The following is a 20,387-nucleotide window of genomic DNA, read 5'->3' on the forward strand; positions in this document are numbered from 1 at the left end:
TGCTAAACACCAGTCTATACTCCAGCATGGTTAAAATCTGCAGTTCGATGTTTTTGTTGTTCTTTAACAAGCATAAGTAAACAATGCATGCTGCAGGATGGCTGGTGCGTTCCGTTTGTTTCAGGGTTTGGACCTCGGATCTGACAAGTGAAATTACTCCAAGTATTGCACGTTCCAGTTCCAAGTTGGGAAACCAGTGTTATTTGCTAACCGTTGTAGTGCCTAATGACTACACAGGTCATACAGGCCAATAAAAATAAATTTCTTTCTATTATATTTGTTTACACAGTAAAGACACCTGTTAACAAATAGGATCTGTTTAAATGCTCATAAATATTCATATGTGCAGCTTTCACGTTATTTTATATGTGCGGCAGCAATACTGGATATTGAACCGTTGGCTGCTTGGAGACCTCTGACTTTCAAGGGGAGTTGTTGTTGTACAGCATGTTTAACAGGGAACCTGGAAAATCCGAGCTCCGAACAGAAAGCGAACACACCATCGCTGGCCGGGGACAGAGGAAATGCTGAGGGTGGAGATAACCACAGAAAAAGGGAATCAGCCAAAGTCTTTATTTTAGATCGTACTGGCTGAAAAACGTTAAGTTCCACGACACATGTAAGGTCATTAACAGCAGTGATGCAGCTTTAAAGGAATACATTAAGTCCTGCGAGTGATAACAGAAGCAGAGCTACTTGAAACAGTATAAAAAGAACACATTCTTTCAGTGAAATGCGGGGGGAAAAAAATAAAATAAATCAAATACAAAAGTGTAAAGAGGCCAAACACAATTCTGGCGTGTTAACCTCGTTATAACCTACTTCCAGAATAAGCTGTTGTACTTTGGCTACGAAAATGATGACGGCGATTTGACTGCGACCTTGGATATGAGCTCATGCCAGATAAGAGATGCAGTTTAAAGACTTTATTTGGCCCAACAGTCTGACCCACCGGTAATATTCTTCGTTACCTGCCGTTCCAGGTAGCTTAACAGTACAGTGAAGAGTGGCAATCGTTCCTAGCATTTAAGTCATGCACGGGTAAAAATCGAGAAAGAAAGTGTGCGTGTGAAAGTCAGTGTTGTGGCACAAGGCCCGTGCCCCACCACGCTCTCCTTTTCTCCAGCCGCAGCGCAGCCTCTCACCCCGGACGTTTACAGGAAGTAGTCTGGCGTGCGCCTCGTCACGTGGGGCTCTCCTCTGCGCGGCGCAGGGTCAAACTGGAGGCTAAAGGAAGCGACAGCCTTGTTCATAAATGTGTTATAAATGTACGAAACAACAGGATCCCACTGGACTGTTTGGATTGGGATGAGAGACTGGACTTACAAGGAGTACTTCAGGGTGTCATCGAGCTCCATGATTGCTGCCTGGTTTCCGCAGCGATAACAGTAATTTGGCGCGCTGAAGATCGTCACCACGTTGCGGTCGTGGCACCAATTAAAACCCTGGATCAAGAGATTAGTTGGGTGTTATCGTCTGTAGTCGGTGCCGTGTATTTGGTGTTACAGCTGCAGTCGTGTTGTCACAGTAGTTCAGATAGGGGCATGATTATCTGCGAACATCTGGGACCTGATTGGGAGCTAAGAGCTGTTCAAACACGTGTTTTTTATGCCAATATTCCAAAGTACCTGTTATTTCCCCAGATTCTATAGATTTCAGTCGTTTGAGTCTAATTTTATGAATTTATGGTCAGCATTTCTACAGTAGCCAGGCATTATAGTATGTGGAAGTTAGTGGGTGGATGGATTTCATTAAAATAATATCTTAATTCAGTACAGCACTTTGAATTGTCTTGCTGCTGAAAAGTGCCAGATACATAAACTTGGCTTGCCTAAATTTTAAACATTTAAACTTATACACATAAATGGAAGCTTAATACATTTTTTGTTGTATATTTATCTAAAGACCACATGAACTGATTTTTGTCACTGGTGTTCCCACACATTTTTAATAATATTTAAGGCTTTTATAAAACATTTTGTCTTAAATTTTTTATTGCACCACCATGTATTTTGCTACAACAATGAACATATTTGAAAAACACAAACAAGGAAAGATCCACTCTTTAACATCTTAACTTATGAGTGAAGCAAAATCTATGGATGTAAAATAGTTATGTCAAATATGACATTATATCAGAAAAACTTCAAAGTAACAAAGTGACAACACCAAAGATTCTAATTTTAAAGAAAATAAACTGTTACGTCATGAAAGTTTGTGAACAAATTAAGAACACATGAAGTTCATTAAACAACTAAACAAAGTTAAGATTGTTAGGATTTAATTGGTCGAGTTTTCACCAACAAAATGGGAACAATTTACATTTAATGACAACCTTTTTCACTTGTCCAGGTTCTCCATGGTGAACTCCCAGAACAGCTGTGCCCTGAACGCTTACTGAGGGCCAGAGGCTCTGGAATCAGGCAAATGATCTGCTCATCTCTAGGACTTAGCCAAGAAAACTTAAGTCCATTGCATACACTTGACTTTTATGTCGTTTTCTTCCAGTTGCAAAATGATGCCAGGGTAGGGTTTGTCATCATAACGTACAACACACCACTGTCCAGTGTGATGGTCTTCAATGTCAGATGGTGTCACTGATTCTTACTGCCACTGACTGTTTCTGATCTGCCCCCCTGTGACAGCTGTTACAGAGGGGCAGATCATCTGCCATTAACCTATAACATAGAAAGGATTCCTGGATCAATTTGTGCTTCTGTGTCTCTGCTCTGACTTCTCTAACCCCCAGTCAGTCTTGGCAGATGGCCGTTCACACTGGACCTGGTTCTGCTGGAGGTTTTCCTTCCTGTTAAAGGGGAGTTTTCCTCTCCACTGTCACTTCATGCATGATACAATCTACTGGGTTTCCTTAGATCGGAGACTTTTTGACAAATCTGTTTGTATGATTTGATTGAATTAGACTTTTTTAAAAGTGCTTTGAGATGACAGGTGTTGTGAATTGGCGCTATATAAGTGAAATTGAATTGAATTGAATTGATTGTCACTGGTGTTACCCATAACGAAGGCAACACCAGTGACAGTTTTCAAGGCAAGGCAAGTTTATTGATAAAGCACTTTTCAGTAAAAAGACAATTCAAAGTGCTGTACATGAGCTAAACAAAAAGAAACAGAGGAAAGAAAGCATTACAGAGACAGGAAAAACACCACAGAGGCAAGCACATTGCATTATAGCTGCAGCAGCAGGTCTTTTCATGATAAATGCGTTTTACAAAATGGCCGCTACACAGCTTGAAACTACATTGTCCATCATGATCTATTGACTAAGTTATGTAGTTTAGTATATTTGTATTCAATTTGTTTGCAATTTCCTGCCAATAAAGTAGGTCACACCAGTGACGTCAACTAAAAGCTTCATTTGAAATCATAAGATAATTGTTAATATTTCTGAAAACTGAAAAGAGACGGTGTTCCTCTCATGGCCCTTCTCCATAGATCTTCAGGAAAGAGATCAGAGGAAGTCAAGTGATATCATCAGTTTGATTTAGTTTTCCAAAATAGGACTTTTGTCGCAATTGTAACATCAGTGACATGACCGCAGGGAACAACTACTTTTTGAATAGCTTTTATTATAATAATGTGGAATTAATTTTAATATGTAACTTATATAATATATTTGATAGTTGTGTATACTTCTTTGCATTTTGAATGGTAGAAAAACATATTTTTAAACAGTACTTTCCATGTGTAAATGGGAGTGAGCACTTCCATAGTGGTTGGTGTACTAAATAATTTATTAAAAAGCTGATATTATCAAGTTGATGGTGCCAAATGATTTGATAGTACAAATAATATGTGTTTTAACAATAAAACACAAAAAAAATTTAACAACATAACAAAAGTAATATTTTGTTAAACGTTAGGGACAGAAAAATTGATGTTTCTGTAGAATGAGCCTAATACATTTTTTCTGACTATGTGGAAACCTGAACTGACGAGACCGGCTACTGTAGCTTCTAAAGGTAGATTTCCCTCAACCTTGCTTGACTGGAGTCAATCAACAGTTTAGTGCATCTTCTGTTGTACTTTTGTTTCCTACTAAACCAGATGCAAAGTTGGATTTCTATCACTGATCAGTGCAGGTGTTGCATAAAGAGAATTTCATCATGGTGACCTTGTCTGAAGAACAGCGTCCTTCCCTATGAAGCCATTTTTTTTAATACTCAGTGAGCAGTGAAAGTCACAGTACCTCCATCACCAGCTGGTGGGCTCTTGAAACCAACGTTAAGCCGTTTGCGTGGTTGAAAGTCTCCGATATGTCCTGGCCAAATGTATAGCCGGCACCGCGGGGGGAGATTCCCCAGCCGCCGCGGTCATCTGGGTCTGACCACAACAGGTCACACATTGGACCCTGAGGCGAGGGAGAAAGCATCAGTGTTGGTGGAATATCCTTGAATTTACACAAACACACATGGATTTGTCACCTTCCGCTCTTATTGACGTTGGTAAAGATGTGTACAGCATTCAGAAATATTCAACCCTCAACATCATTTATTGGGGAAACACATTAAGAAATCCTTGTTTTTTTTTTTCTTTTTTCAAAATCACTGGCGGCACATTTCAAACGGTTGGGGCCTACAAAGAGAAGGATCTTTGACCATTCCTCTCTGCATGCTCTCTCTTGAGCAGTGGTGTCTGATGTCAGACCTTAAGACGTTTGCATGGTTCAACACATTTGAATCAAAACGGTTTGAAACCTCTGCAGAGCTGGATGACATGCTAAGGAGGTAATTCAGCCATTTCTCTAGCTGTTAAGAACTGGAAGTTCAATAGATGCAGAAGGAAAACACATTTTCCTTTACTCCAGCAGCCTGGTGGCTAAACCAAAGCAAAGTAAATTAACTTTTAGCTGGATGTTGTTGTTTTTTACATCTAAAAAATGCTCTGGTTTGTTTGTTTAACATCTTACTTGCTTCCATGGACTATTAGCTTTGTAGCTGGGGGTCTGCTTTCACAGTCAACTGGACAGGAAAAAAATATATACATTGCTTTTATGTCTAGACCAGTTCAAGCAACGCCTACTTTGTTGAAAACGTCAATACAGCAGACAAAATGAGGCATAACTACTTATACTGTGTTCTGGACCTTAAATGGCATTTTAAAAAGCCAATTACAAAAGTCTGCAGCATATTTCCTCTTAAAAAAACAACATGAATGTTGGTTGTGTGTTCAGACTGCAGATTGTAAATAGTTCTGTGGCATTATTTATTTGTTGGTAGTTGTCAAATGTATTAAATATACAATATATAATATTGCTACTACTAATAATGATATGGATAATAACTTTCATGGGGTTAAACATTGTTGTCTAGCCTCCTAACTAGTAGCTAAAATAAACTGTCCTCTATATCATGTCATATCTATACCCTGCAGCTTTTCAGCCAATTTTATGATTTTATGGCACCAGTGAATAAAAAAAAAAGGCAAAGCAAAAAAAAAAAATAGAAGTAAAACAACTATTGCACAGGCTAAACGATGCATCCAGTGAATACTGCAAACCAAATCCAGGTTTATTCTGGTTTAGCGCACAGACACCTGTGCAATATTACACATTCGCTAATCTCAGGTTCTCATTTTGAAGGTTGGATTTTGAAAATTTTGGGTGTGAGATTATGTTTCTGCACTAAAATAGGAAGGTTTTTTTTTTCAGGGTTCTCTTGTCAAGGGTGCCAACAAATGTGGAGGATGCTGTAAAGCAGACGCTGTGGTACTTTAGCAAAACATCTCCTCATGTCTGTCTCTAGAAATATGGTTGATATGGCGGTGATGTCATTCCAGTTTATGGGCTGAAATCCTATAGGCTGTGTGTACCTCATGAGGAACCTCCTGCAACCGATCCAGCGCTCTGATGTGCTCCAGCGTGTCTATAGAGGGGGACAATCCACCATGAAGGCAGAAAATCTTAAAGAGAGGAGGGGAAGTGAATGAGTCTTTGTTCTTGGTTTTTGCTACAATGTACTCTCTGCACCTTTTATCCAGAGCCTTACCTGGTTATCCACCAGCGCTGTGAGGGGCAGATAGTCAAACAGGTCTGTGAAGTACTTCCAGACATTAGCGTTTCCATACTTCCTCAGGCACTCGTCATAGAAACCATAAACTTGTGTGATCTGTCTGCTCTCATGGTTCCCTCTGAGAATTGTGATTCTTTCAGGAAATCGCACCTACTCAAAGAAAAAAAATATCGCATTTTAAAAACATTTTATGTCAAAATTCAACACATTTAAAGATTTAAATTTCAAGTATTTTTTTTAAAGAATAAACACAGAATAAATGCAAATATCTTCATAGAGATTAGGCTTTAAAACCATGCAATGTCCAAACACCAGAGACAATAAGGAGATGGAGGGATGGATGGCAAAACAGACAGCTTTATAGATATATGGATTCATTTTGGAAAACAGAATGAGGAATAAAGGTTGAACATAAATTTGTGTTTATAAACTCCATTTTCTTTGTCCATATTTATCCAGACTTGTAAAATACTTCAAATGTTTCAAACAATAGAGAACAAATAGCCTCAAAATGAATCACGTTAAAGTTAAAGCCTTTTAACCTTAAGAGAAACCAGCAGCGTTACTGTCTCCACAGAGTAGTAGCCTCTGTCAACGTAGTCTCCCATGAAGAGGTAGTTGGTGTCTGGAGACTTCCCGCCGATCCTGAACAGCTCCATGAGGTCATGAAACTGACCGTGGACGTCCCCACAGACGGTCACCGGACATCTCACCTCCTGCACGTTGGACTCCTTCGTAAGAATTTCTTTGGCCTGTAACAAAGAGGGGAAAAAAAACAAGATTATCCTGGTGAAGCGGCAGGGCAAGCAGAAGGCTGAATGAGGGCCGAAGCAGGATTTCCTCTGGGCACCAAACCGACCAACCACCACAGCAACACTGACACACTTTTCTCTCTGCATGTGCAAAGCTGTTAGAGACCCCCCATCCCCCCACCCCAAGACTCTGATTCTACAGAGTATTGACTTTGGTGGGCTAAATCAAAATGCACACCATACTTTTCATATTTTTATTTGTCAATAAAAGAATAATTCAATACTTTGTGTTGGTCTGCACAAATAGGGTTTGGTTGTTTAGGGCCGTGGATATGTTTGCATGACTGTGTAGTCAATTAGCAAAAAGTTATTTAACTCAGGGGATAGGCATAATGTTATATCCCTATCTGTTGTAACAAGCTGAAAACATAATTCCTTTTTTAAACCTTTTAAACACAACGTAATCAACCAAGTTTAAGCAACTGTTGTAGCGACTCGCTGATTTTTTTTTTTTTATGGTCATGGAAAACTAAAATAAAACATGCATAACATGTTTTCAGAGCTCATATACAAGTAGAAATCATTAAATAAGCTTTAGATTTAGATTTTGTTAACGTAACGCTAACATAAGTAGGCATGGGCCTGTTTTCTGTGTGAAGGTATCCTGGTGATTTAGACCAGCCTTGTCCTTTTTTTTGTCCACAAAAATTATTCTAAATGTGACAACAGCACCCCCTGCTGTTAGGTCCGTGCCTGCGGTCAGTAGTGGGACGAATGCTATTAATTAACTCCGAAAAAGTACAAACTCAATGTAACTGAAATTTGTCTTCAATGCTAATGGCTTGATATTATTTTTGTTATATGGAGTTCATAGCTCCTTAAAAGTTCCATCTTTCCAATACTGAAACATTCTAATTGTTAGAAACCAATGTTATAAATAATTTGGTAAATTGAGCATAAATTCCCCACCTTTTTTACCCTTCTGGTGTGGTTTATGGTTTGGAAATTGTAAAATTTTCAGTTTGACCCACTCCTTCATGGTGGTCCTCAATATTAATGTCATCGCTCTTCATCGACTTTCGGATGACAAACCTTCTCATTTCTCCCCACCCTTGGCCAATCATTGAAAAACAATGTGTTCATGTCAAAACTCCTCTCGATACCACTCAGTTTGACCCTGTTCTTGAGCGGCTGGCCCTGGAAAAAAAAGACTCCTGGAATGCTTGCAAGTGGGCGAGCGGTACGTGGCCAAAATGAGGCGGTGGGAATGGGGCTTAAGTGCATTGGTGGAGTCAGCGATGATGCTCACATAATTGCCACTACAGGCGAGCCCTTCCTTCTGCTGCTTCCAAACCACTTTGCATGAAATTGTCTGAGAATGTGGGGTGGGAGAAAATGCAGTGCATTAAAAATGATTGAAACCTAGCTTCCACATCCCCAGCAGCAAGCAGGGGGTACAAGCTCTCCGTTGTTTGCATATGTATAAAAGAAACAGAAAACGTGCAATTTTTAAAAAAATCTAATGTTCAATGAAAATCAGCCTAACAGCCTAATTTCAGCCTAATTTTGACAGCCGACAGCTTAACAGCATGTTTCGCTGAAATGAGCTGCCGAGAACCCTGGTGTCCCCCTATCGAATGACGCTCTGGGCAACTGCCCATATGGCCCACATAAAAAATAAACAATAGTGGGATTATACAGTGGATACGCATTGTAAACAAGATTTATTTTAAGACAACTGTTTTTAAATTTTTTTTAAAATCGTGCTGCAGCTTATTTCTGGATCTGTGAGTTCGTTTTCCTAAGGCATCGGTGGATGTATGCATGGAAAACAAATAGCTGGCATCCCTCCATATTCGAGTGGCATCACTTGGAAATGCACCCCACGCGGCTGCAGTCAAACGTGTGTGTGTTGCTGCAGAAAATATCCTCCCCATAAAGCCTGATATCCTGAAGATGTGACCGCCAATGGGTCTGCTAGCAGCGAGGATAGCCAAGCCAAGCAGCCTGCAAGCACTAGCAGTCCTCCTCACCTTCTCACACAGGAGTTTAACCTGGTTCTCTGACAGCTGCCTGCACTCATTCAGCTGCTCGATCCAGCCATCCACCTCCTTGGTGAACGATTTGTCGTCCATGCTTGTCAGCCTGCGAGCCGACCAGCTTTAAGCCCCGCAGGAACACCCGGTAGGTAGTGCTGTGGCAGCCCTGCGTCTCCCAGCAGGTGGTGGAGGAGTGTGGGAGTGGTTCCTGCAGCTGGCTGATACAGATGTTATGGTGTTTACTGTCATGACTGCGGTAACAGCGCCGTTATCTATCATCAGGAAAAGACAACCAAGACCTTAGCTTACCTTGGTCCGAAGTGACACTGAAGATCGAGGCGTATTATTTTTTTTTTAATGCTACGTCACTGCGCCCTTGAGTGGATCAGATCAGCGTGTTGGTCTAATAATAATTACAAAAAAAAAAAAAAAAAAAAATGTCGATGGTATTAATAACTATGTTAAATTGCCCACTAACCTATATTCCCCTGTTTGGATTAAACGATTGACACTTTGCCGATTAATTAAACACAAACCCAGACGTTACAGGTCACTCGGTACGTGGTTCTGCATCATTTACACGCCGGGGTGAGGAAAGCGGCGCGGCGGGCAGGCGGGGTCTTGACCAGGGCCACATCTGAAAAGTTTCTAAAGGGTTGGTCAAACAGCTTGCAGTCATAATTCTGGGCTGGCACACAAAAACCATAAGTGCAAACAGAATTACAGGAGTTTTATTAAGCTAATTTGAGTCATAACGCGTGGTGGGAAGGACCACCATTTAAAAATGATTTGATATGAATGACACGTGGAAATAAATAAATAAATAAATAAATAAATAAATAAATAAATAAATAAATAAATAAATAATAACATATGACTATTTCCAGATGCTAGATTTATGTCATATGGCTGTATTGAGCTGAAAGTCTGAGTTTTCAATTTCACAAAACTGGGACCTTTTAGAACCCAAGTTGATGATCACTATGGTAGCAATGACTTAAAAGATCTAGTCCATTAAATTGTTCTTGAATGTCACAGCCATCAATTACGCTACATGTGGGACTCATGTTGGTGGGAAATTGTTCGAGAAATGGGTCCCAGATTGGATGGCTGCACCTTCTTAATTACCTCATATTAAGTGCCGATATGGATCCTTGATGTGTGACACGTAGACATTAATAAGGTTTATAAAAGTTATTGTTTTGAATCACCCAAGATTATTCATACCGTTGCTAATTGCGTAGTTGTTATAACAAGAATCAAAATGACTGGAGGAGTAAAGCAGCCCTCCCCCTTTCCCTTGTTGCTGAGCACAACCAGTCAGCTGGCTGAAAGAAGGAAACAACACAAAATCCTTTTGCAAAACCCCTGACAGTTAAGGTGTAGAAAATAAATGCACCTATTAATGCAGCACTGTTTTAAAATACGGTTGGCAAGCAGCACGCCAATATATTACATTATTTTAAGGCCCATACCTGCTAGCTGGGAATCTGTTAAATCAAATAAGGATTTAAACTTTATTAAATTTTTCTTTGTCTTTTTGCTTAGACAGTGTAATAATGTCATGTAATGACTGTAACATAAGGCATTAATCTAAAACAATGGTTAAATACTATTTTTTAACAATTTAATAGTAAGGCTTTTTTTCCTGTAATTCCACCGATACTAACTGCTCCATGACATTTAAATATATATCATCAGCGAGATTTAATGTGGAATAAGGTATCAGGGTAGCCTGTCCAGTTTTAATTTTTTCAGTTTTTTTTTTTATTTCTAAGTTGTCCCATCAAAGCAAGGAACTTACAAAACATATCTATGTCATTTAAAACGTATGAATCACCTGTCACATAGTGACTCTATTTCAAACAAGCCCTGTCTAAAACACAATGCTGTAAAAAATAAATGTATGAATAAATAGCAATGAAATTAAAAAAAAAAATGTTTCCCCACCTCACACATTTCTTCTATTTTTGCTTTTTGTCACAATTAAATGTTTCAGATCATCAAACAAATTTTCATATCAGACAAATATAACCTGGAGTAAATACAAAAAGTTTTACAGTTTTCATATATTGATTTAATTTGTTATGGAAAAAAATGTTATGGCAATCAATCTGATCTAGTGTGCAAACCAAATGCTCCTTAATCCTAATAGCTGGTTGAGTTGCCCCAGCAGCAGCAACTGCAATCAAGCTTTATGATAGCTGATAGTTAGTCTTTTACAGCTTGGTGGAAGAATTATGGCCCACTCTTGTTTGTAGAATCAACCTTAAGTTGATTCTACAACTTAATGCAACAGAGCCACATTTAGCCCAAAATGTAAAACACGTGTAAAAATCAGGTCCACTACCCCACAGCTGGGTTAAATTCCACCCTGCATCTGAGGATTGGCAGACATTCAGGGCTTTCTTTACTCAAGAGTCAAATTTTTCCTCAGAGACGGAGAAATGTGATCCCTCAATACTTTTATGTACTTTTACTTGCAATACTTTCTCACATTTTTTTTTACTGAAAAACACAAGTGTTCCTTGTGATATATTGAAAATGAGAAAGGTGTGAAACAAATATAATTCTAGCAATACTAATACTCGCCAAAAATAAGTCAGTGAATTGAAATAAAAAGTGGAAAAACTGTCTTGTGCCTCTGTTATGTGTAATTATGTGCACCCCGAGCCAGTGTCTGCCTCACCAAAAATGTCATTATGGTAACACATAATGAAAATAAAGCTTCTTGATTCTTGAAAAATATATTTCATGACTTCCTCATATGACTAGTTGTACCAAGTTTGAATAATATATACCCTAACTTTAAAGTGCGTAGGATATTTGTATCAACCACACCCACAATTAAATTAATTGCAGATACTACTAATTATAATGCTAATAATAATGCTAATAATAATAATAAGAAGAAAAATAATAAGAATAAGAAGAAGAAGAAGAAGAAGAAGAAGAAGAATGAGAGTAAAAATATAATTTAAGTGTTTTGAGCATTTTAATTGTTCATAGTATTTAAAAAAAGTATCGTTTTGTAATTAAGCAAGATAAAAAATAACTTCAGGTCAAATCAAACGCAATTCTTAGCTATAGCAGAGTTTTTATTTATTTATTAATTCATTTTTTTTAATTTTATTTTTTTACTATTTTAGCCTGACTATCTTGTCTCAAATCTGCGGAAACGCAGTGCTCTTCGAAAACTACATTTCCCACTGAAACATGCTTCCTTCTCAGCTACACATGCGCAGTCGCTCGCTCTACTCTGGACAGCTGTAGGAGAAAATGGCAGCACACATGCTAGGACAGCAGGTAAGACATTGAGATGTTTTCCGTCGTCTTCAAGATATCGTCGTTGTTCCAGCCTGATATTAGCCAAGCTTAAAGGCTTGCCGTGTGCATTATGTTCGTTTTAGTGGTTAGAGGGTGACGGTAAACGCTCAAAAGATGTTTACGAGACAGTGCACTTGAATGACTGCTAACATGCTAGCTTTGCAGCTAACCGCCACTAACGCAAACGGTGCATACCGCGACATAAGTCAAGCTTGGCTTGCTGTGTGTTCAGTTTACTACGTTAAAAGCTCATTGTTGTTGTTTTTTTCCCCCCTATTCAGGCCCGTCTGTTTAGCACGTCTGTTATCAGACCAGTGGCTAAACTGGTTAAGGTAAATGAGTTTGACCTGCACCGATCATTTCCAAACCTACCACCATCATCATCATCATTGTTGGACAGCAGCACATTTAAATGATTTGTTCTGTTCTTCGTCTTTGTTTGCAGCCTCCTATCCAGGTGTATGGAGTGGAGGGTCGTTATGCCACAGCTCTGTTCTCTGCCGCCAGTAAGCAGAAGAAACTGGACCAAGTGGAGCAGGAACTGGGGAAAGTTTCTGTAAGTTGTGCTGTGTTTTTTTTTTTCCAGTTCATCCCTCACAAGAACTAGATCTGAGCTCAGTTCAGAGAGGTCACATGATTTGATTCATGTTTATGGGTAACCACCTAAGCACACAGCTCCAACATGAACGCTTATATATTTTTCATTTCTGGGGAACAATGCAAAAAACAACAAATGTACATGTCATCATGTCAGAACCTGTTTATTCTTGTGTTGTTTTTGCTCTCATCACCTGCATTTTATAATTCCAGAATTCCTTACACAGCAGCTGTGATTCACACATTTTATGCTTTTATCAATAAAAAAAAAAAGAAAACTGAAATTTTGATAAAGTGACCTCAGTCACTTTAATCTTATTACAATCAAGTCAGTGCAGATGGAACTCAGTTCAGTTTTTCATTTTTTTTCCCTTTGTTATGAGCCAAACAAACAAAAAAAAAAACTAAGAAAAGATCTGTAGTTTTATTTTTAATATGCATAGTAAATATACTTAACAAAAAAAAACAACACAACAACCTGATCATGAAGCTTATTTTGAAATTGCTCCTAAATACCAAAGCTTTGCCTAATCTCATTGGTTAAGTATGGAATTAAATCATAAAATATGAACAAAATTACTCTGTGTATTGTTATCGACAAGCAAACGTAACTTTCTTTAATTCAAAGGCCATTTTCTCTGCCTTGTTTCTTTAGGTTCTGATCAAGGACCCCAAAATTGCTGGGATTGTGATGAATCCTCACGTGAAGCGCAGCATCAAGCAGAAGACTTTCCATGATGCCCTCACCAAGGCCAAAGTTTCCCCAATCACCATCAACCTCCTCAGTGAGTGATCCTTAGAGCTTATGTTTATGTTTTCCCCTCCGTGTTGTTGCTGCTTTAGCTCAGTCTCCATAGGATGTTCATATGTTTTCCTATACCGCAGAGTTTGATTTTTTTTATTTTTATTACTGCATTATTGTGTTGTATGTAAGCACATTGTGAGCATTGTACAATCCAGAGTCAAATTCCTTGTATGTGCTCACATAGCTGGCAAAAAAAAGCTGATTCTGACTCAGTGGACAGTCATGAACTTTAAAACTTGAACTGGGCTGCAACAGCACCACAAGAGAGTATTTTAAAAAAAATAATTTTGGTGGATATAGAAGCCGTAGGGAGTTCCCACCTTCTAAAAATTCAATACATTTAAGTTAGATTTTAATGTTTGTGCAAAAGAAATGTTATAATTATAGCTAATTATAATTGACTTTGAATGGAAAGTGTATTTTGTTCTTATATAAAACACTTGAGGTGTGTAATTAAGGACTAAACATTAATATTCAAATACGGTGTGTCTAAACAAGTTGCCTATTAGCAAACAGTAAACTATAATGTTAGAAATAGAAAGAAATGACAACGGGAGGCAGCAGGTTGAGTCTATATAGTCTCTGAGCATGCAGGCTGGTTAAGGATTCTATATATATACCCATCTATGACGTTTCTTTAGTTGATGGTTGGAAAGTAAGGGTAATTATTTTTAGCTTTGTTCTTCAATTCATAGCGGTTTTTACTAAATGTTATAAAAGTATTTTAATAGACACACATCAGATGAAATGAAACCATTCAACCTCAAAGGTCATAAACACGGTCATGGAAATCACTCCTCCTCCACATGTCAAGATAACTTTACACCAAACCATTTTATGAAGTTAATCTTCTGACTTTGTTTTGGACCCAGATTGTGACATTAGTATTTTCTGTAGGTACCTATTAATGACTGGTTTGGATTTCCGTCTTGTGTTTCAACATGTTAGTGTAATATATGATGCATTTCTATTAGGAGTTAGTCTTAATTATATAGTTTCTACTGCATCATAGTTCAGTCATGCTTATTTTGTCAAAATTGAAGAAGTATAACCCGCTCCATATACTTAATTTACATATAGTATAGTATCAGTTTTGTGCATTTTGTTTCTGGATAAACTTGACTCTCAGACATGTTTCCTTTCTGTAGATGTTTTGGCTGATAATGGTCGTCTTACTAAAACTGCTGACGTTATCACTGCTTTTGGCAAGATGATGAGTGCACACCGTGGGGAGGTCATCTGCTCCGTCACCACTGCTCAGGTATGAAATGTTTCTTCCATAGAGATCTGGTGTTTTTCTAAGGAGCACTGTACTGTTTGTGGTTTGTCTGTATATATGGGTTTCAATAAATCCTACCATGACTATTTTTTTTTTACTTCAGCCTTTGGATCAAGCTAGTCTTGCTGAACTGAAAGTAGCCCTAAACGGCTTTCTTCAGAAGGGAGAAACTATCAAGTTGGAAACAAAGGTACAGTTTCCAGCTTTTAAAAATGCATTAAAGCAATTAGCCAGGGTAGAAAAACCTCATGAGCCACCACATTAATAAAACAGCTTCAATGTATATTTTTTGTTTGTTTGTAATTTTCAACTCATTTTCTCTTTACAGTCAGATCCTTCGATCATGGGAGGCATGATCGTCAGCATCGGGGAGAAATATGTGGACATGTCCACTAAAACGAAGATCCAGAAGCTGACCAAGCTAATCAGGGAGGCTTAAGTCCCGTGGACTTAATTTGCAAACATAAATATTGCTACTTGTCCTAGCACTGTGGTTGCTCCTGAAATCCAGTGTCTGTGCTTAAGTTCTTATAGGTGTTAATAAAAACTACGGAAAAAACTGAAGGACTTTGGTGTCTGTCCATCTTGAATGTCCGGTACCTTGCAAAAGTGTTTATTCACCCTGGGCTTAATCAAGATTTGTTAGAACCACCTACATTGATGTGTTCTATTCTGATTTTATGAGATGGGCAAATACAAAATAAGGCATAATTGGAAGTCTGAGAATAGTGACCTGCATATGTGTTCAGCTAGTCTGAAACCCCTAAATATAATCGATTGGTAAATAAAGATATGTGTGAATAAATCTAAATATGGACGCAGCACTTCTGTGACTGCCTCAGCAGGTCTGCTGTACAGCATAAGTGAACAGTCGTGAAAACCTATGAACACACCAGACCCTTCAGGGATAAAAGATGCAAAGTTTGTAGCAGGGTTAGGCTGTAGAACATCCCCAGCTTTAAATATCACACAAATCTCTGTCTGGAAAGGGAGTGTGGCACAACTTGCACCACGACACAGCTGCACACCAAAACTAACAGGCTGGGTCTGGAGAAGATGAGTCAAAGTGGCCAAGAGGCTGTGGAGATCTGCTCAGGTGAGCGAATGCGTCAACATGGACAACTATTTGTTGAGCACTTCACAAATCTGGCTGTAATGGAGGAGGGTCAAGGAGAAAGAAATTTGTTTCCTGCTAATGTGTGTAAGGTTGTGTTTTTGTAAAAAAACGAAACTTTTTTTTGGAAAAAAAAAAAAAAAACCCTGAAAAAACAGATTTGAATACTGGAGGCCCAGTTCACAAAAGAGAAAATCAAAACAAATGTAAGAAGAGGTTATATAGGGCCAAAACGTCAAGGATACAAGAGGAAATGGTGTCAAAGTTAAATGTATGCACCACATGCAGGTAGAGAGGAACAAAACCAGTCTGTTCAACTGGTAATTTCCTCCTATATGGGAAAAGGACATCTGCCATAAAAAAAAAAAAAAAAAAAAAAAAATCAAAACGTTTCACAATGTGTCCACCCTGTCCTTTTCATGTTTTATGAAAATAAACAGTAACCAGACATGTTTACTGTTAGATTTTATTCAGAAAAGAAAGTGCTACTCTCAGATTTTATAGAGAATACATTTGCCATCTTTTAATCTAAATACCTTTCTCACTAAATGTGTTGTTGAGAAAGGGACGGAAAAGCTTTGTAAAAAAATATACATTTTATAATCACTATGTAATTACAAGGTATTTACTTTCAAAATGTCCATGACAGGGCCGGGGTGTGGGGGTGTCTCAAAGTCATCTTATTTATTAATCCAATTGTTAAATCAAAGGATAAAAGTGTGTTTGAATTGCCCAAAGGTTTAGACCTTCATCCACACTTGAAAACTAATTCATAAGCGGTCGTCGTCCAAGCTGATTTAACTCGAATTATTTTTGGAAAGAACAGCCAAAAATGTCAGGCTTTAGACTTGTAAAGCTGATTTAAGACAAAGCCCGCATTACACTTGCGGCTTTAATTGAAGGACAAGGTGCTTCTACAAAGTAGGCTGCCTAAACGAGTGAGTGGCACCCTTTTTAGATTTTAAAACACATACCCCTATAAATTATTCAACCTTGTGGTTGTAATATGACGAAATGTGAAAATAAAGTTCACAATAGGCACAGCACACTGCTTCTAATGTTTGCACAGAGCAGATAAACCAGCGTATCATCGTATTTTCAGGTAATAACTAGTTAGAGGCCAAAGCTTTAGGGAACAATAGTTATGAAGCTGCAGCGCTTTGTTTAACGTGATCCGATCCTCTCTGCGTCACCGTCACCGCCTCGACGTCTTCTTGACCCGCCTTCGCGCATGCGTGCTCGGTGAATACTGTTTTATGAACATTTTTTTTTTTTTTCGGGTCAAAAATGGCTGCCGGTCTCCTCTAGCCCTCCTCCTCGGCAAGGGTTGAGCAGGCCTGAAACGAGCCGCAGGGAGCGGCGCTGTTTCCGGACGGAGCTCTGGTCGGAGCACCGCGGGGGGAGTGCAGGGTGCGCGGCGCCTGTTCAGAGATGATGCTGCTTCCAGAGGGGGACAATCCTGTGCCAGTCAGATTTAACCCCTTCCAGCACAACACCCAGTAATAACTGAGGTACGAACTGATGATTTATGTTATTAGTGGCTAAGCTTTCTTTTTTTTTTTTTGCTGTTGTTGTTGTTGCTTCAGTAATCGTGCATGTTACAGTTTTGGAAACTATCGCTTTGCATGTTGCCCTTAATGTTTTTGTGCTGCAACCTGAAAAGGGCCTTGTTTGCTTCATCAAAGTAAGCTGCTTCAGTTTGTATTCGTCAGTCTACACACATGTTCCCCTCAACGTTTCTACCGCTCTGCATCCCCCCCGACAGAAAAAAAATGATGCACCGACTGAGCGGCGGCAGTGACTTCTGTATCAGCGGGCTGGCTGAGGACTGTCATCCAGGCGGCCACTTTGATTTATGCAGCCCTCACTCCAACAAGTTTTACGCCTCTCCCACGAACCCCGGTCTGCAGCTGTCCCTCGCCAGCCTTGCCCCCTTGCCGCAGGGAATACACAAAGCCATGACGTGCCAGCTGCAGGAGACCCAGGGGGACTTCCAGCCACAGGCGGTGAGGATCGGGCCCGGCGGCGAGGCCCCGGCGCCCGATGGCTCCAAGAAAAAGAAAGGCGGTGTCAAGTCGGGCCGGAGAGGGAGGCCCTCGGGGACCACGAAGTTGGCCGGGTACCGCACGAGTACCGGGCGCCCGCTTGGTACGACCAGAGCGGCCGGGTTCAAAACCAGCCCGGGGAGGCCCCTGGGGACCACCAAGGCAGCGGGTTATAAAGTCAGCCCAGGGAGGCCCCCCGGCAGCATCAAGAGTCTAGCTCGTCTCAAGAAGCTGGAGTTTGGTTGCGATGCCGCCAAAACACTTGACTTGAGCAACTGCAGCATTCCTAAGAAACTGGACTTCCCTGGCGGTGACGTTCCGCCTTTTCCGTACGCCATCATGGAAACTAGAGACCTCTGTGAAGCCGGCAGCAAGGTGGACGAACCCAACGAGTAGTTCGACAGACGTCTCCGTCATTTGGTTGCATGAGCATGCGTCAGAAGACTTATTTTTCTCTTTTTATATACAAAAAAAAAGGAAACTGTTCACCTTTCACTCACAGCTAAAAAGCAAATCAAAGTTTATTTTACTTATGCACCTATTCACGCATGCAAAAAAAAAAAAAATCATCAGAAAAAAGCAAAAAAAAAAAAAAGTCTTTTTTATTAATTATTAGTAGCAATTCAGACCATGTCAGTTTCTTTTGTTCCATCAGTCAGGGCCAGCCCAATGTAGAACTGAACGTTAAATCCTCTTAGGGGCCCAACTTAATTTCAAACGACGGGTAGAACCTGTGAAATTGTTGGGAAAAAACAAAAACTGCACTTTGTCTGTAGTGCCATTTGTTTATTTAATAATGTAACCTCACTGAGCGAAATACATGATGTCATAGAGTCACCTGAACTAACGTTGGTTCACTAAAAAGCAGAATGTGTTAAATGAACAAGCATGGACAGGAAGGTGAGGTCAACTGAAGGTGGGCCCCAGAAGGAAATGATGCGTCGGGCGTCGTGCTCCAGAGCTTTTCTTTCTTATAGGTTGTGTTTTTGTTTCCGTTGTTACTGTCTGAAACATTTATTTCTTACCAGCTCTCTTCCTAGACAGAAAATGTAACCGTTTTTGTCTGTTTGAACTAGTCTAGTTGTACAGTATGTGTTTTACCTTGTGATACAACCCAGCGCCAAATGTGTACAGTTATGAGTGCACTGGTCGGCCTCATGACCAAAAAAAAAAGAAGATTATCACGATCTTTGACCGATTGAATGGTGCACCCCTTTAAACAATTTGTCTCTTACGTTTTTATTTAGCTTCAACTGCTATATCTTACTACTTTGAGCTCAGTATTTATTCTTTCTGCACTTTGTAAATATAGATGTATTTCCTATTTGTTCTTGAATTTATCATAAGCTCTTCCATTTTTATGTGTTGTTATACTCGTCACTATGGGAAATCTGAAATATGCATTGTGGATTATATAATGAATCCTAATGTGCTGTATGTGAAACCATAATAAAAGGCTTTTCAACAATTTGTCTCCCCTTTCGCCAATTATGGTTGGATACTCATAGAAATGATAACATGTCAAATCTAAGATGTGTTTTGTTTTCTGAAGACTTTGTGTTACAACCATGATTCATTGGTTACTGTCCTGATCGGGGTCGGATCCAGAAGGTTTTCTAAAAGGTTGCCAGGTTGGAAACACGTGCCACTTATATTGGAGGCGGTACATCAAAGTTACAAAATTCAGGCATTGGACTATGACCGACCGAACTTTAGCCAAAGTCTGGTTTCTGCATAGATTTTGGATGTTCTCATTAGATTTTTCCCTTAGGCGTGCCATCCAAAAGAAGGCCCATCCTGCATTTCTCAAGAGGCATCTTGATGATCCCCAAGACTTTTGCAAAAATATTATGACCACTGACATAGCAAAGGTGGGTTATGTTTGGAGCTTGCGCGTCCTGTTATATTTGCTGTGAAACTAATGTGCCTCAGACAAAAAGACATCCAACATGTTTGTGGTATGACGATCTGGTTGCTGCTGATTTTTTTAAATTCTCAGATATGGGTCATTACATATTAACAAAAATGTACACGCAGAATTCGTCCCAAGGGGGGCTGTTTCCCATCCACTGTCCAATTGGCAGGCTGATGTAAAGCACGGAAGAACAAAACCATAACAAAAACATATAACACTTATAAATGTCCATAACATATATAAACATTTACATTAATGTGGCAGAAAGGAAGTTAGCTACTAACGTACTAATGGAAACACCTGAAGCCAAGCCCTTAGACAACTAGTCTCAATTTCAAATTCAGCAACAAAAATATACTTCTATAAAACTCTTGTGATCCTAGTATAGCTTATGGTTTTGGATATGAAAAGCCCCCCAGAAAGCCACCCTACACAAAAATATTCTGGATGCGCACCTGCTCCGTGTGGCCACTAGGGTGCTTTCG

At 39.4% G+C, this 20,387-nt stretch overlaps 3 protein-coding genes across 3 annotated transcripts; 2 read left to right on the forward strand and 1 right to left on the reverse strand.

Annotated features, from left to right (window-relative positions):
• Positions 1-552: 552 nt before the first annotated feature.
• Positions 553-9,390, reverse strand: LOC105921936 (serine/threonine-protein phosphatase 2A catalytic subunit beta isoform-like). The gene is made up of 8 exons (XM_012857916.3): positions 9,130-9,390; positions 8,815-9,038; positions 6,572-6,781; positions 6,006-6,179; positions 5,830-5,919; positions 4,208-4,369; positions 1,327-1,445; positions 553-1,227 (listed from the first exon to the last, which is right to left on the reverse strand). Exons 2-8 carry the CDS (start codon positions 8,914-8,916, stop codon positions 1,155-1,157), a joined length of 930 nt encoding a protein of 309 aa, XP_012713370.2. The 5' UTR covers positions 8,917-9,038; positions 9,130-9,390; the 3' UTR covers positions 553-1,154.
• A 2,661-nt stretch (positions 9,391-12,051) lies between these two features.
• atp5po (ATP synthase peripheral stalk subunit OSCP) lies at positions 12,052-15,392 on the forward strand. Its single transcript, XM_012858008.3, has 7 exons — positions 12,052-12,126; positions 12,429-12,479; positions 12,593-12,703; positions 13,400-13,529; positions 14,698-14,810; positions 14,932-15,018; positions 15,157-15,392. The coding sequence occupies exons 1-7, from the start codon at positions 12,100-12,102 to the stop codon at positions 15,265-15,267; spliced, it is 630 nt and encodes a 209-aa protein (XP_012713462.2). The 5' UTR covers positions 12,052-12,099; the 3' UTR covers positions 15,268-15,392.
• Positions 15,393-17,186: 1,794 nt separating this feature from the next.
• LOC105922281 (UPF0461 protein C5orf24 homolog) lies at positions 17,187-19,163 on the forward strand. Its single transcript, XM_036127310.1, has 2 exons — positions 17,187-17,453; positions 17,709-19,163. The coding sequence occupies exon 2, from the start codon at positions 17,715-17,717 to the stop codon at positions 18,381-18,383; it is 669 nt and encodes a 222-aa protein (XP_035983203.1). The 5' UTR covers positions 17,187-17,453; positions 17,709-17,714; the 3' UTR covers positions 18,384-19,163.
• The last annotated feature ends 1,224 nt before the right edge of the window (positions 19,164-20,387 follow it).

This window comes from Fundulus heteroclitus, chromosome 23, assembly GCF_011125445.2.
Source record: "Fundulus heteroclitus isolate FHET01 chromosome 23, MU-UCD_Fhet_4.1, whole genome shotgun sequence".
Classification (NCBI taxonomy): Eukaryota; Metazoa; Chordata; class Actinopteri; order Cyprinodontiformes; family Fundulidae; genus Fundulus; species Fundulus heteroclitus.